General features: G+C 35.2%; 1 protein-coding gene across 8 annotated transcripts in view; it reads right to left on the bottom strand.

Moving 5' to 3' along the window:
- Nucleotides 1-5,204: 5,204 nt before the first annotated feature.
- The window catches only part of MGAT4C (MGAT4 family member C), an 879,465-nt gene continuing 867,307 nt past the window's right edge, over nt 5,205-17,362 (bottom strand). For all 8 annotated transcript variants that reach the window (XM_070788899.1, XM_019960319.2, XM_019960318.2 and 5 more), the window contains 2 exons: nt 12,521-12,668; nt 5,205-10,725 (listed from right to left, as the gene is read on the bottom strand). In XM_070788899.1, coding sequence (XP_070645000.1) covers nt 9,584-10,725; nt 12,521-12,668 — 1,290 coding nt within the window. In that variant the 3' untranslated portion in view covers nt 5,205-9,583. The remainder of the gene's footprint in view (nt 10,726-12,520; nt 12,669-17,362) is intronic.

Consider the following 17,362-nt stretch of genomic DNA (forward strand, 5'->3'; position numbering starts at 1 on the left):
TAAGATTAGATGTCAACTGTGGTAAAAAACTATTAAAAATACAAATGTGTGGAGGCTAAACAACACATTTCTGAATAACCAACAAATCACAGAAGAAATAAAAAAGGAAACCAAAATATGAATAGAAATTAATGAAAATACGACAACCCCAAACCTACAGGATTCAGCAAAAGCAGTGCTAAGGGGAAGTTCATAGCAATGCAAGTTTGCCTCAAGAAACAAGAGAAAAATCAAATAAATAACCTAACTTTACATGTAAAGCAACTAGAAAAAGAAAGAAAAAATGAAGAACCCCAGGGTTAGTTGAAAGAAAGAAAGAAATAAAAATTAGGGCAGAAATAAATGAAAAAGAAACAAAGGGGAATAAAGCAAAAATCAACAAAACTAAAAGCTAGTTCTTTGAGAAGATAAATAAAATAGGCAAACCATTAGCCAGACTCATCAAGAAAAAAAGGGAGAAGAATCAGATCAACAAAATTAGATATGGAAATGGAGAAATCACAATAGACAACACAGAAATACAAAGGATCATAAGAGACTACTATCAGCAACCATATGACAATAAAATGGACAACTTGGAAGAAATGGATGAGTTCTTAGAGAAGTATAAACTTCCAAAACTGAACCAGAAAGAAATAGAAAGTCTTAACAGACCCATCACAAGCACAGAAATTGAACTGTAATAAAAAAAATATTCCAGCAAACAAAAGCCCAGGATCAGATGGCTTCACAGGTGAATTCTATCAAACATTTAGAGAAGAGCTAACATCTATGCTACTCAAACTCTTCCAGAAAATTGCAGATGAAGGTAAACTGCCAAACTCATTCTATGAAGGCCACCATCACCCTAATAGTAAAACCAGACAAAGTTGCCAGAAAGAGAAAACTACAGGCCAATATCACTGATGAACATAGATGCAAAAATCCTTAACAAAATTTTAGCAAACAGAATCCAACAACATATTAAAATGATCATACATCATGATCAAGTGGGCTTTATCTCAGGGATGCAAGGATTCTTCAATATCCACAAATCAATCAATGTGATACACCACATTAACAAATTGAAAGATAAAAACCATATGATTATCTCAATAGATGCAAAGAAAGCCTTTGACAAAATTCAACATCTATTTATGATAGAAACCCTCCAGAAAGCAGGCATAGAAGGAACATACCTCAATATATGATAAACCAACAGCAAACATTATCCTCAGTGGTGAAAAATTGAAAGCATTTCCCCTAAACTCAGGAACAAGACAAGGGTGCCCATTCTCACCACTATTCAACTTAGTTTTGGGAGTTTTAGCCACAGCAATTAGAGAAGAAAAAGAAATAAAAGGAATCCAGATTGGAAAAGAAGTAAAACTCTCACTGTTTGCAGATGACATGATCCTCTACATAGAAAATCCTAAACACACCACCAGGAAATTACTAGAGCTAATCAATTAATATAGTAAAGTTGCAGGATATAAAATTAACACACAGAAATCCCTTGCATTCCTATACACTAATAATGAGAAAACAGAAAGAGAAATTAAGGAAACAATTCCATTCACCATTGCAATGAAAACAATAAAACACTTAGGAATAAATCTATGTATAGAAACAAAAGACCTATTTATAGAAAACTGCAAAACACTGATGAAAGAAACAAAGATGACACAAATGGCTGGAGAAATATACCATGTTCATGAATCAGAAGAATCAATATAGTGAAAATGAGTATGCTACCCAAAGCAATCTATAGACTCAATGCAACCCCAATCAAGCTACCAATGGTATTTTTCACAGAACTAGAACAAATAATTTCACAATATGTATGGAAATACAAAAAAAAAAAAAAAAAAAAAACTCAAATAGCCAAAGCAATCTTGAGAAAGAAGGATGGAACAGGAGGAATCAACCTGCCTGACTTCAGAGTATACTTGCAATGCTACAATCATCAAGATTGTATTGTACTGTCACAAAAACAGAAATATACATCAGTGGAACAAAATAGAAAGCCCAGAGGCAAAACAACGAACCTATGGACACCTTACCTTTGACAAAGGAGGCAAGAATATACAACGGAGAAAAGACAATCTCTTTAACAAGTGATGCTTGGAAAACTGGTCGACCACTTGTAAAAGAATGTAACTAGAACACTTTCTAACACCGAAAACAAGAATAAATGCAAAATGGATTAAAGACCTTAATGTAAGACCAGAAACTATAAAACTACTAGAAGAAAACATAGGCAAAACACCCTCTGACATAAATCACAGCAGGATCCTCTCTGACCCACCTCCCAGAGTAATGGAAATAATAGCAAAAAAAAAAAAAAAAAAGGGACCTAATTAAAACTAAAAGCTTTTGCACAATGAAGGAAACTATAAGCAAGGTGAAAAGACAGCCTTTAGAATGGGAGAAAATAATAGCAAATGAAGCAAATGACAAAGAATCTCAAAAATATATAAGCAGTTCCTGTAGCTCAATTCCAGAAAAATAAACGACCCAATCAAAAAATGGGCCAAAGAACTAAACAGGTATTTCTCCAAATCAGATGGCTAACAAACAGATGAAAAGATGCTCAACATCACTCATTATCAGAGAAATGCACATCAAAACCACAATGCGATGGGGAACACATGTATACCTGTGGTGGATTCATTTTGATATTTGGCAAAACTAATACAATTATGTAAAGTTTAAAAATAAAATAAAATTAATTAAAAAAAAACCAAAAAACCACAATGCGGCAATATCTCACACTGGTCAGAATGGCTGCTATCAAAAAGTCTACAAACAATATATGTTGGAGAGAGTGGAGAAAAGGGAACCCTCTTACACTGTTGGTGGGAATGCAAACTAGTATAGCCACTATGGAGAACAGTGTGGAGATTCCTTTAAAAAGTGGAACTAGAACTGCCATCAGTTCAGTTCAGTTCAGTTGCTCAGTCGTGCTCGACTCTTTGTGACCTCATGAATTGCAGCACGCCAGGCTTCCCTGTCCATCACCAACTCCTGGAGTCCACCCAAACCCATGTGCATCGAGTTGGTGATACCATCCAGCCATCTCATCCTCTGTCGTTCCCTTCTTCTCCTGCACCCAATCCCTCCCAGCATCAGGGTCTTTTCCAATGAGTCAACTCTTCGCATGAGGTGGCCAAAGTATTGGAGTTTCAGCCTCAGCATCAGTCCTTCCAGTGAACACCCAGGACTGATCTCCTTTAGGATGGATTGGTTGGATCTGAGTGCAGTCCAAGGGACTCTCAAGAGTCTCCTTCAACACCACAGTTCAAAAGCATCAATTCTTCGGCGCTCAGCCTTCTTCACAGTCCAACTCTCACATCCATACATGACCACTGGAAAGACCATAGCCTTGACTAGATGGACCTTTGTTGACAAAGTAATATCCCTGCTTTTTAATATACTATCTAGGTTGGTCATAACTTTCCTTCCAAGGAGTAAGTGTCTTTTAATTTCATGGCTACAGTCACCATCTGCAGTGATTTTGGAGCCCTCCAAAATAAAGTCTGACACTATTTCCACTGTTTCCCCATCTATTTCCCATGAAGTGATGGGACCAGATGCCATGATCTTAGTTTCCTGAATATTGAGCTTTAAGCCAACATTTTTAGTCTCCTCTTTCACTTTCATCAAGAGGCTTTTGAGTTCCTCTTCACTTTCTGCCATAAGGGTGGTGTCATCTGCATATCTGAGGTTATTGATATTTCTCCCGGCAATCTTGATTCCAGCTTGTGCTTCTTCCAGCCCAGAGTTTCTCATGATGTACTCTGCATATAAGTTAAATAAGCAGGGTGACAATATACAGCCTTGACGTACTCCTTTTCCTATTTGGAACCAGTCTATTGTTCCATGTCCAGTTCTAACTGTTGCTTCCTGACCTGCATACAGGTTTCTCAAGAGGCAGGTCAGGTGGTCTGGTATTCCCATCTCTTTCAGAATTTCCACAGTTTATTGTGGTCCACACAGTCAAAGGCTTTGGCATAGTCAATAAAGCAGAAATAGCTGTTTTTCTAGAACTCTCTTGCATTTTCCATGATCCAGCAGATGTTGGCAATTTGATCTCTGGTTCCTCTGCCTTTTCTAAAACCAGCTTGAACATCAGGAAGTTCACGGAGCATGTATTGCTGAAGCCTGGCTTGGAGAATTTTGAGCATTACTTTACTAGTGTGTGAGATGAGTGCAATTGAGCAGTAGTTTGAGCATTCTTTGGCATTGCCTTTCTTTGGGACTGGAATGAAAACTGACCTTTTCCAGTCCTGTGGCCACTGCCATACGACTTAGCAATCCCACTGCTGGGCATACACACCAAGGAAACCAGAATTGAAAGAGACACGTGTACCCCAATGTTCATTGCAGCAACGTTTATAATAGCTAGGATATGGAAGAAACTTAGATGTCCATCATCAGACGAATGGATAAGAAAGCGGTGGTACATATACACAACGGAATATTACTCAGCTATTAAAAAGAATGGATTTAAATCAATTCTTATAAGGTACATGAAACTGGAGCCTAGTTTATAGAGTGAAATAAGCCAGAAAGAGAAACACCAATACATTATATTAATGCATATATATGGAGTTTAGAAAGATGGCAATGATGACCCTATATGTGAAACAGAGAGAGACACAGATATAAAGAACAGACTTTTGGACTCTGTGGGAGAAGGCAAGGGTGGGCTGATTTGAGAGATAGCATTGAAACATGCATATTACCATACGTGAAATAGGTCACAGTACCAGGTTCGATGCATTAGACAAGGTGCTCAAGACTGGTGCACTGGGACGACCCTAAAGGATGGGGTGGGGAGGGTGGTGGGAGGGGTGTTCAGGATGGGGAACACATATATACCTATGGCTGATTCATGTCAATATGGCAAAAACCACTACAATATTATAAAGTAATTAGCCTCCAATTAAAATAAACAAATTAATTAAAAAAAGAAGAATTCTGAAATAAATAGAGAAGAAATTCAAAGCAGTAGAAATACAAGCACAGAAACTCAGAGTAGTCAAGGAGATAAGCCACCTGTGTTCTAAGTTTGAACATCACTACCTGTGTAATTTATGTCAGTACACTGGTCACTTTTGCCAGCAATGGAAAATAAGCCAGAGAACAGGAAGTCAGCATTAAATTTTTTTTTTTTTTTGAAAACCATGGTTCTATGAGCTTAATAAAGATTCTGAGAATAATTTTAGAAATGTAAAAAGCCTTTTTTTATTTTTCAAAGTAAATTAATTTAGGTTTCTTAAAAAAGCAATGGTCATTAATATTTACAGTGGAAATGTTAGGAACAGATGTTACAAATTTTGAATAAGACCTCTAAAATCATAGATTAGAATGACAGAAATATATTTTGATTTTTGGAATGCATTTACATAATCCTACATGACATTCTTTTGGACATGATATAAAAAAGGTGGAACATTTCTAATGGGCAGTGAAGTTTATGATTCCTATTGATCAGAGTGAAGGCCTATGGTAGAGTGTAGAAGGACCAAATCCTTTTACACTTATATAACATGGCTAAAAGAAAAGGAAACATAAGTTTCTTGATGAGTTTACATTATCTGATCACCAGCTCTAACATCCTACAAGGTAAAATTATTCCAATTTCACAGATGAGGGAACTGAATTTCAAAGAAATTAAACAACTTTTCTCATATCTAGAAGTTAGTAATTGCAAAACTGGGTGTCCAACTCAGATCTCCACAAATCTTCCACTGTATCTCCTATGAGGACAAAAGACACATATTAAATTTGTGGTAGCATACATTTGAGAAATTATGTTAAAATACTGAATGACAGAATCAAGAGCAGAAACGTATGGGATCATGGCCAGAAGAAACAACATGAGATTCTTTTGAAATTAATATTAAATCTTAAAAGAAATCTTCAGAGAATCAGTTGAACATGTACAAAATGGCAAATTATTTTTTATCAGTAGATTATGTAACAAATATCATAAAGTTTGAGTGTGGACTCTATTAGTCAGTAGTATGGTGATAAAAAGATAACAGTGTTGAATTAGTGGATATATTGATAAGGCAAATGTAGAGAATTACATTATTATGTTCAACTGTAGGAGGAGATTGCAAGTAGTGTTTGCAATGTTAATTCTAGGTGCCATGTTCTAAAGGGCATGTTGCAAGCTGACAAATATTAAGTCAAATGTCATATGAACATCTAGAAGAACAAATGCTTTCCCTGCTATATCTTATATTTCATGTTTGTTTCATTTATATACCATTATTGTACAGTTTTGCTATGATAGCTTTATAAAAATTCCCAAAGAATATTGCTCAGTAAGAAATGGAATGTTCCAGTGTCATAAGTGCATCTGTATGACAGAAGTAGTTCTAAATGACATATTGGTTTCCAAATTATATTTTATAATTGGAAAACATCTGATTTATAAATTGCACAAGGTTACCACTTTTCAATGAGAATGTAAAAGTGCTTGCATTACAAGTTTTATGTATTTTTTATATCCACCTTTATTATTGCTGTTAAAATATGTGTTTTCTAAAAATGTTTATCTCCAATTTGTATTGTGCTTTAACAAGATGCTTTTCTTTGATTTTCATAAATACTGAAAACTCTCTTAAGAATTTTAAGCATAAGTAATGTTTAAGTCAGTTTAAAGTATACAAATCAAGATTTTTTTTTATGGTCATACCATATTTTGTGCTTGAAACCTGTCAGTATCTTATTTTATAGCAATTAAATAACTCAATAATTCATGTCACATTCCAGTCTTTTTCAATGGACATTTGCAAAAAGAATTTGATGTAAGTGTTTTTAAAATTACTGCAAAGAGAGACATCACATTATGCTTAATAACAGAATATAATTAAACTTCCCTTTCTTGCTTTGTGTTTCTGAGACAAGATTACTGGAGTCTTATTCATTTTAAAACATAGGATTACACCTTGAACCATGTAAAGATAAAGAACGTTTGGTCAGATGTTTTTTGAAAGAGAAAGGTTATTTGTACCACTGATCCATAATGGAGAAGCTTTCTTTGTCAAAGTCTTTTCCTTAGAAAGTTGACCCACGGTCAACCTGTAATGAAAACAGAGACATTCTTAGGTGGTTGATCAGCTTAGGCAATCCCAGTTTTAGTAATGAAAAGCTCAAATTTAAGATGAAATGTGACCTCAGTAGTTCACATTTGCATTTGTAATTTTCCAGCAAAACTCCATTTCATTAATGTTTCTTGAGGTATTTTCCAGAATTTAATGTCAATGGTTGGCCTTCGTGAACACTCATAAGAATATGTAAAAGTTAACAACTCACCTCATGGAGTCTACCTAGGTCTTGGTATTTTATGTCCCTGTTGTATACCTTTTATCCTTGAAAGTGCAGAAAAAAAAGATTATTTCTAATTTCTAAGATATGTGTAGAATACTATATAGTTAGCCAGGTAATAAAAGAGAGAAAAGTCAAGAATATGGAGTATCTTTAAGTACTGGCAAGCATCCTCCAAATCAAAATAAAAGTAATAGTTTAGTGGCAGGCGTGTGTGTTAAGTCTCTTCAGTAGTGTCCTACTCTTTGTGACTCTATGGACCATAGCCCACCCAGCTCCTCAGTCCATGGAATTCTCTAGGCAGGAATACTAGAGTGGGCTGCCATTTCCTTCTCCAGGGGATCTTCACGACCCAAGGATCCAACCTGATTCTCTTACGTCTCCTCCTTGGCAGTTTAGTGGCAGTATTTTTGTTATAACTTTGACACTTAAATGTGCCACAGAATATTATACATTCATTGTTTTCTCAAATACTGTAGCAACTGTGTGCAAAGAAAGTACACATTAGCTATTGTATCAATAAAAAAATTCTCAATAATTTTATCTGAGTTTCTAATTTAATTTATTTGAATAGAATTAATAAAATATTTTCCAGTCTTTTCTTGGACTCTATCATACAAGTGATTCCTAAGAATTTTGTTTCAGGATGGAAAGAAGAACAAGAGGAATTCTTTATGTCTTTTCATTATCCCAAGTCTGGTATTTCATCTATCTCTCCATATTGTATATGTTGCACATTGATCTATATAATGGTATATTTATTTGTCTTCATGAGTTTCAGTTAACTCTGGGAAAGATTGTGAAGGACATGGAAGCCTGGTGTGCTGCAGTCCATGGGGGTCACAAAGAGTTGGATACAACTTAACGACTGAACAACAATAAACAATAAATCACTTCATCTTTGCTGTTTGTCAAAAAAGAAAAGGATGAGACAAGCTCAGGACATTCTGAAAAAACAATGATTTTAGGATGCACTATTGTAGGTGTCCTGAATTGCTTTAATGACTCTATGGTGTAGACACTATAGTGAAGTCCCTCACAGTAAAATTTAGACAAGTTTGCTTACCATTTGGGTGTATATATCACAAGAGTATCATTTAGGACACTTTAGGATTATTTTACAGAATGACAACATGACTTATGGAAAAATTATGCAAGCTATTTTCAGATAGAATAACTTTTTAACTGAGACTCATGTACCAGAGAAACAAAATCATAAATTATGTGAAGACCAATCTTTACATAAGAGAAAGAACATAGTCTGGGTATTAAAACATTTGATCTCTCATCTTGGAGTAGCTATGCGTGTAGAAAAAATGACTGATTTCTGTTTCTTATGTTCTTCCTTCATAAAATGTCCATTTGAACTCCAAAAAAGTATATGATAAATCACAAGGATTTTAAGCATATGAATTTTAATACAAACATATAAAATCAATTTCAAAAATTTTCTGCATATACTGAAAATGTTCATTAGGAATGGACTAACCATAAGCCTTCTCTATTTTTTTCCTATTAAATGCAGGTACCCAGTGGAACCTGAAAATACTGAGCATAACCTTTATTTTTGCAAAAGGGAACCTGGAAAAAGACTGCTTCCCACAGAAAATTTATTGACAGTAGGTGTTCAAATTTTTATACATTGAACAATTTCCCCTCCTATATAAATAATCAGGGGAGAATATTTTTAAGTTTTTTTTTTTCTTCTTTTCATCACCTCAGAGACACACAAAGTTCTGTTGTAAAGACATCACTTCTATGAGGAGGTATTCATTGTAGATGTACAGAAGTCTATGGAAACCTAAGTTTACAAGAAAAACAAGACAGATTATCATTCTAACCAACTGCATAGTCACAGAGATGCTTAATAATCTGATGATATAATGAAATAAATTCTTGAATAAGTGCATACAGTGGGAACTATCTTTCAAGATTCACCATTGAACAAACCACATTTTCTCATTTTAAATCCTTCATGTCACCATTTTGACATGCAGGTGAAAATTTGAAAGTAACATTAAAATATAAACAAAAGTATTATTAACTATGAACTGATTCTCAGCTTCAAAAGTTAAAATAAATGTGTGTATAAGAGTAAAAGTATGCCGACAATGAGCAGATCAGAACTGCCACAATGACTGACTTTTTAAATATCCAATCCATTGCGTTCCCTCTAAAGGACAAAGGGAGCAAAAGAGGAAGTAGCAAAGCAGGAAACAGGAAGACCTGCTTTAGTAACTGGACATATTGATTTAATTGGCTAAGAAGTCCAAATGCTAATACTCCTAATAATCAGCCATTCCTTTTGTGTTTTGGTAACATATATCCTCATACAATGGATATCAAATGGAATTTTTTGATTTACATCAGATACTTCAAAGTTTCCATTTCTGAATTCTCCTAGTTTAATGTAAGTAACACATTGTCTATTTTGTTTAAAATATCTAATATTCCCCCCAACATCTAGAGCTCCATGATGCAAAATATCATTTTGTCGATCTTCTGTTCCAGTATTCACTTTAATTCTTTTTATTACAATTGGTTTTTCAAATATAATCACAAAGACATCTCCTGTTGAAGGTGGTTTCCCCCAGAAGTAGTCATCAACACTACTGTAGGCTTTGCTTGCATCATAATTTTCAAAAACACTCATGTTGGTATAAAGACTTGCAGGAGGGTTATCTGGGAGGTCAAATGGCTCCTCTTCAAAATCATCATCCTTCAACTTATTCTCAGTTCCTTTATATGATGAATAATAACCCATGTGTTGAAAGAGAGATGGTTTAAAACGAATCACATTTTTCTGAGCTAACAGACTCCGGAAATGAGTCAATAGCCAATCACAAGGCATTTCTTGATAAAACATTAATAAAAAATGTGCCAAACGTGGGAGATCATGAGAATGATAAAGTTTTCCAATATAGCCAAGTTTAGAGAACTCAAGGGTTACCCAGTAAGTTCCTTCTAAGGATGCAATGACTTTCTTGATGGCAGTTAAGAAATTTTTTGAACAACGAACATCATCTTCAAGCATTACATAATAGTATGAAATATTGGCACAAAAGTTGAGCAAAAAAGCATAATCTACATTTTGCTTGGAACGGAATCTGACTCTATCTTCTGGATCATTGTAATTTCTTTTAAGGCCACTCAGGATTGGGTAATATTCCTCTGGAGCATGTATAACCATTAACCTTCCAGCAATAATATGGTGGGCAAATTTCTGTGTAATATCTTGCAGCATGACCTCACGCCAGGATGAGTTAAAGTCAGCTAGATGAACCACCACTGAAAGTTCCTTCAATTCTTCGTAGCTGGATTGCTCAAAAATTGACTTGATTGTTTCAAGTAAATAGCTTCCTTTTTTTCGTCTCACTGATGAAAGTCCAATTGTAAGAAATCCTGAACAAAAGAATCCAAAATGAAGACAAATTAAAGGTGAAACTGGGTTTTGAATAACGTAGAAAAAAGAAAAAAAAGTTCTTTTCCCCTTAGGCCTTCTACTCTATTAAGTACATCTAAGTGAATGATCATATATAGAGCATTTTGTGATTAAAGGATTATGCTAAATATGCAAAAGCTTCCCAGGTGGCGCAGTGGTAAAGACTGACTGCCAATGCAGGAGACACAGGAGTAACCGGTTCAACCCCTGGGTCAGGAAGATCCCCTGGAGGAGGAAATGGCAAGTTACTGCAATATTCTTGCCTGCTCTTACTCTCTGTTTTATATTACCTCTTTAGTACAAAGCAGTTGGAAAAGGAAATGGCAAACCACTCCAGTATTCTTGCCTGGAGAGTCCCATGGACAGAGGAGTCTGGAAGGCTACAGTCCATGGGGTCTCAAAAAGTCAGACACAACTGAGTGACTAACATACACAAACTCTCTGTTTTATATTGCCTCTTTAGTATACAGCAGTTGGTATATGTGCCAGCACACATTTGTAAGGGATTAGTAATGTGTGAACAAAGGTGGTGCAATAGATGGAGATTTTAAAAAATAGTGGCTGGCAGTCTTTGAAATTAGGACGAAGTTTAAGAGAAGTAGACATTTGAAATGGAAGAAAAAAGATCTAAAGAAAGCTAAACTATTGCATTTTTTCCTCAACCTGGTGATCACAAACTCACTTGCATAAACGCTTCTTAACAGGGAACTCAATTTTTGTGGTCTCCACACCATCTACTAAGAAGTTCATGATATCACTGTGTATCACTGATTCTAAAACATATTTTTTCACACAGAAATATTTTAAACTCAGGTTGTATATCACAACTGATAGCATCTTACAACTTAAACTTGATGATGCTTGTACTTTCTTAGTGGTTCATCAATTAGATCATGATATTGTCTATAATTTACAATGTCTTGAAATCCATGAAATGTAGTATGTTACTTCTTGGATCAAAGTGCCTGTAGTGGATTGAATAATTGCCTCCAAAATTTCATGTCTACCTGGAACTTTAGACTGTGACCTTAAGATGCAATTAGTTAAAGATCTCCAGATGAAATCATATTGGATTTAGATTGGACACTAAATTCAAGGACTAATGTCCTTATAAGAACGGGAGAGGACACAGAGAGACAAAGAAGGGCCATGTGGAGAGTGGCAGTGATTGCAGTTTTGCTACAACTAACCAAGGGATGCCAAGTGTGACCAACACCTGGAAGAGGCAAGGAAGGATTCTCCTCTAGATGGAGTCTGGTGCTGCCAGCATCCTGGTTTCTGAATTCTGGCTTCCAGAAATGTGAGAGAATCAATTTCCATTGTTTCAAACCACCTAGTTTGTGATTGTTCGTTATGACATCTTAGGAAACAAATACAATGATTTTCACTACTTCAAATTGGTGGGCATGTCATAAAACCAATGTTTGGAAATGTATCACTGTGGGAATAATTATTTTTAAAAGCTAACTTAAAAAAGTTAAAGTGAATTGCTTTTTCCTAGTCTCCCTACATGAATTCTATAGCAAACTGTTAAAAATTTCATGTCACAATTAGACATTTAATTTTTTTTGGTGTTGTTATTAATGAAATTGGATTGGTGAATAATTGAATTTGTGAAGAAACACAATGTTTCCCAAAATATATCTTATGTTAGTAAAGCCCATAAATTTATTGTTATACAAATGAAACATGTTATCATTCTTTTAAAACAAAGTATTTTATTGTTCTTGATTTTAAAAATATAAGTATACTTACGCTTTCTTTGTAAAGGCATGACAGCTAAGTAGCGATAGGTGACATTGAGGGCTCCTGAGAAATTAGACAAATCTTTGAAAGTATGCATGTAGTGTTCTGGACTCAGCTGATGTGTAGATGTTTCCCTTAAAATCTGTTTGTCTCCTTCCTGAATGCCAAGAAGGAGAAAGAGAGAAATAACAGATGGTCATGAATTAAATAAACTTTCTCCTTACACAATAATAATATATATATATATATAAAATGGGTATATATATCTGATATACAATATGTTGTTATTGTTGTTCAGTCACTCAGTCATGTCCAACTCTTTGCAATGCTGTGGACTGCAGGACACCAGGCTTCCCTGTCCTTCACCATCTCCCGGAGCTTGCTCAAACTCACGTTCATTGAGTTGGTGTTGTGATACCATCTACTCATCTCATCCTCTGTCGTCCCCTTCTCCTCCTGCCTTCAATCTTTTCTAGCATCAGTGTCTGGAGAAGGAAATGGCAGCCCATTCCAGTACTCTTGCCTGGAAAATCTCATGGATGGGGAAGCCTGGTGGGCTGCCATCTACGGGGTCGCACAGAGTCGGACACAATTGAAGAGACTTAGCAGCAGCAGCAGCAGCAGGGCTTTTTCCAATGAGTTGGCTCTTTGCATCAGGTGGCCAAAGTATTGGAACTTCAGTTGTAGCAACAGTCCTTCCAATGAATATACAAGGTTGATTCCCTTTATGTTTGATCTCCTTTCAGTCCAAGGGACTCTCAAGAGTCTTTAATATGGGTATTATATAAATATCAATGACTGGCATTAGAAGCTGTAGATAATTATTTTTCACCTGAAATCTAGATTCTGTTCACTATTTTCCACTTTTTATTTTATGTCTACAGTTGCTTTTGTAAAGAATACATTAATAATGGCATTCTCTTGATAAAAAAAAATTTGAAAACTCCTACTCCTTTCATGTTAAAATTCACATTATTTACAAGAATCTTCAAACTTGACAGCGATCTTTACAGTTTCATGTAAAGCTAATTCTCACTAGATTCCCCATATCTGAATCATATTAAACTACTTACTCTTCTTCAAGAGTTGTCAAATAAAAGACCACACATTATTTCTAAGATTTTGAAATTTTAGGAATGATTAGAAGGATGCAATAGTGAACATATGATTGGAGTTTGAATAACTTATTATCAAGAAGTGTTAGTCAGTCATTTATGTAGCCACTATAATCGAAGCCTATTGAGAATGGACAGCAATAGTCTTTTTGAAATGATAGTATATTTTACAAATATCTTCAAGATATCTTGATTAGGAGACATTAGTACCAAATGTTCAAGGAAATGTCTTTAGACCTTGTAAAGGTCTTAACCACGATGTTTGCTTGTTGCTTGTAAGTGTAGAGGGGAAGAGGGAGTATCCTGATGAAAGTGAAGTTTAGATCTTTTATATTTAAAAACTTTAGTATCAATTTGATAATGGAATTATTTCATACAATCTTCAGGATGGTTTATATTCAAGAAGATATTTCTATTCAGCTTAAAAATATCCTGCTAACAATTAATTGCTTCCCTTTATCTCCCTCTGATATAAATTCAGTTGTAGGTTTTGATTATCTAATCATTTGAACAAGCCTCTATCAGTTATATATTACTAGCAACATGATGACCTGCTTGGCTTTTGTATATGTTTTATTATCACTGGTAGAATATTAGGACAACCTAATTAGGTTTTTTTTTCTTTTCTGGCAAAGTATCTATTGTGTTGTGTGAGTTCTGTGGCTATTTCGACTATTCAGTATAAGATTGGCAGGTCAGGTATGAGCAATGCCTTTGAGACAACAGAGAAAGTGAATGTATTAAATAAATTTGGTCTTCATACTATTGGACTTTGGTCAATAAAACTTTAATCAATTAAACATTATCCTAAAATACTAGAAATAATTCAAATACAAATTTTACTTTAGTTGAAACATTTACTGCTTTATTTCAGATTCAAATATCAAGGGAAAAGGTGACTAACTCAAAGTTTTAAATCTATGGCCAGGCTGAAATTGTCTTAGAATAAAAGTTGAAATAGTGAATATTGACTAGCAAGGGCTTTCAATCTGGTCCTTGATAAATGAATATGCATTCTGTATATCTTTTCTGTATATTGAATTATGTTTATGAGCCTATATTTGCTTTTTAATAGTGTATAATATTTTATATTGCCTTGATAACTTGGACAAAGAAAAATACTTTATTCTGATTTATAATGTGTTTGCCATCTATAAGTTAAAGAATTTTAAAATACATGACATTAAACCTGGGAGGCTAGTTGTATAAATGTACTAATTAATATGCATTGAATTCTGATTATTTTAAATTAGTTGCATATAAATATTTTCATCTTTGTATTTTTGAAAACCTAAAAAAATCATGAAAGTTTTAAAATGAACAAATTTAGGATTTTCAAAAGATAACTGGAGACTCAATTTTTCATTAGCTACTTTAATAGTAAATATGATGTCCATATTTAACAGGATCTAGAAAATATATTTATAAAAATCAGGCAGTAGTCACAATACTGAATTCATTTTACCATTCTGTTCTTATGTGATGTCACATTCTAAAGGAAGTGCAGGATACTGAATATCTCTTTAAGAATTCTATCTTGAACATGTAAAAATCCAGACCTTTTCTGTGATAAGATAGAGTACATTCATCCTGATTGAAGGACGTAACAGAATATAAGATGAAATGTGACATATGAAAGCACTTTATTAAATTCTCAAGAACAAGTCTTTACACTTTTCAGCGTAAAATAAATAATGCAACTTTCACCTGAGTCAGCCTTGTTGGCTGCTTTCCAGAAGCATCTACCTGAACAGCCAGGCTCTCCCTGGATACCTCCTTTCTATAGCTACTATGCTGTAGTGTATTTTTCAGTAACAAGACAAAGCTTTATGACAATCATTTTCTGGATGGGAATGAAATTCAATGGACTAGCTACAGGCTAAATATATACCCTAGTGGCTACTTTGAAGATGCTCACAGCCGAGAGGCTAAGTTGATTGGGCATGCAGTGTCTCTTCTGCTTAGTTTGCCTTGTAATACAATTTGTCTATTACACTGAACTTGGCTTTCTTTCCTACTGAAAGGCACATATGCCTCTATCATGTAAGCAATACACTAAGCTGTTATACACCCAGGATTTGGGGCCACTGATGGATTGTCTAGCAAGAAGAATAGAATCCATGTGCTAAATAACCCTAGAGGCCTTATTACTGTAATTGTTTATCTGAGTTCTCTGAATTATAACTACAATTTCCTCCTGATTTAAGAAAAACAAGGAATTTCCCTGGTGGTCCAGTGGTTAAGACTGTGCTCCCAGTGTAGGGGGCTGGGGTTCAATCCTGTATCAGGGAACTAGGTTCCTCATACCACAACTAAGAGGCCAGTTTTCTATGGATACTAACATATTGCTTAAAATTCTCCAAGCCAGGCTTCAATAATATGTGAACGATGAACTTCGAGATGTTCAAGCTGGTTTTAGAAAAAGCAGAGGAACCAGAGACCAAATTGCCAACATCTCCTGGATCATCGAAAAAGCAAGAGATTTCCAGAAAAACATCCAGTTTTGCTTTATTGACTATGCCAAAGCTTTGACTGTGTGGATTACAATAAACTGGAAAATTCTGAAAGAGATGGGAATACCAGACCACCTGACCTGCCTCTTGAGAAACCTGTATGCAGGTCAGGAAGCAACAGTTAGAACTGGACATGGAACAATAGACTGGTTCCAAATAGGAAAAGGAGTACGTCAAGGCTGTATATTGTCACCCTGCTTATTTAACTTATATGCAGAGTACATCATGAGAAACGCTGGACTGGAAGAAACACAAGCTGGAATCAAGATTGCCAGGAGAAATATCAATAACCTCAGATATGCAGATGACACCACCCTTATGGCAGAAAGTGAAGAGGAACTCAAAAGCCTCTTGATGAAAGTGAAAGTGGAGAGTGAAAAAGTTGGCTTAAAGCTCAACATTCAGAAAACGAAGATCATGGCATCTGGTCCCATCACTTCATGGCAAATAGATGGGGAAACAGTGGAAACAGTGGCTGACTTTATTTTGGGGGGCTCTAAAATCACTGCAGATGGTGATTGCAACCATGAAATTAAAAGACACTTACTCCTTGGAAGGAAAGTTATGATCAACTTAGGCAGCATATTAAAAAGCAGAGACATTATTTTGTCAACAAAGGTCTGTCTAGTCAAGGCAATGGTTTTTCCAGTAGTCATGTATGGATGTGAGAGTTGGACTGTAAAGAAAGCTGAATGCTGAAGAACTGATGCTTTTGAACTATGGTGTTGGAGAAGACTCTTGAGAGTCCCTTGGACTTCAAGGAGATCCAACCAGTCCATCCCAAAGGAGATCAGTCCTGGGTGTTCATTGGAAGGACTGTTATTGAGGCTGAAACTCCAATACTTTGGGCACCTCATGCAAAAAGCTGACTCATTTGAAAAGATCCTGATGCTGGGAAAGATTGAGGGCAGGAGGAGAATGGGACGACAGAGGATGAGATGGTTGGATGGCATCACTGACTCGATGGACATGGGTTTGGGTGGACTTCAAGAGTTGGTGATGTACAGGGAGGCCTGGCATGCTGTGGTTCATGGGCTCTCAATGAGTCAGACATGACTGAGCCAGTGAACTGAATTGAACTAACACATGAGCAACTGAACTGAAGAACAATTTTAATGTAATTGTACATGAATGACAATGAATATTTAAAAGTTTGTACATATTAAGCCTTGGGATAAAATTTAGTTCAAAATGTAATTTAGGTAGAAAACATCCTCTAGTAA

This window comes from Bos indicus, chromosome 5, assembly GCF_029378745.1.
Source record: "Bos indicus isolate NIAB-ARS_2022 breed Sahiwal x Tharparkar chromosome 5, NIAB-ARS_B.indTharparkar_mat_pri_1.0, whole genome shotgun sequence".
Lineage (NCBI taxonomy): Eukaryota > Metazoa > Chordata > Mammalia > Artiodactyla > Bovidae > Bos > Bos indicus.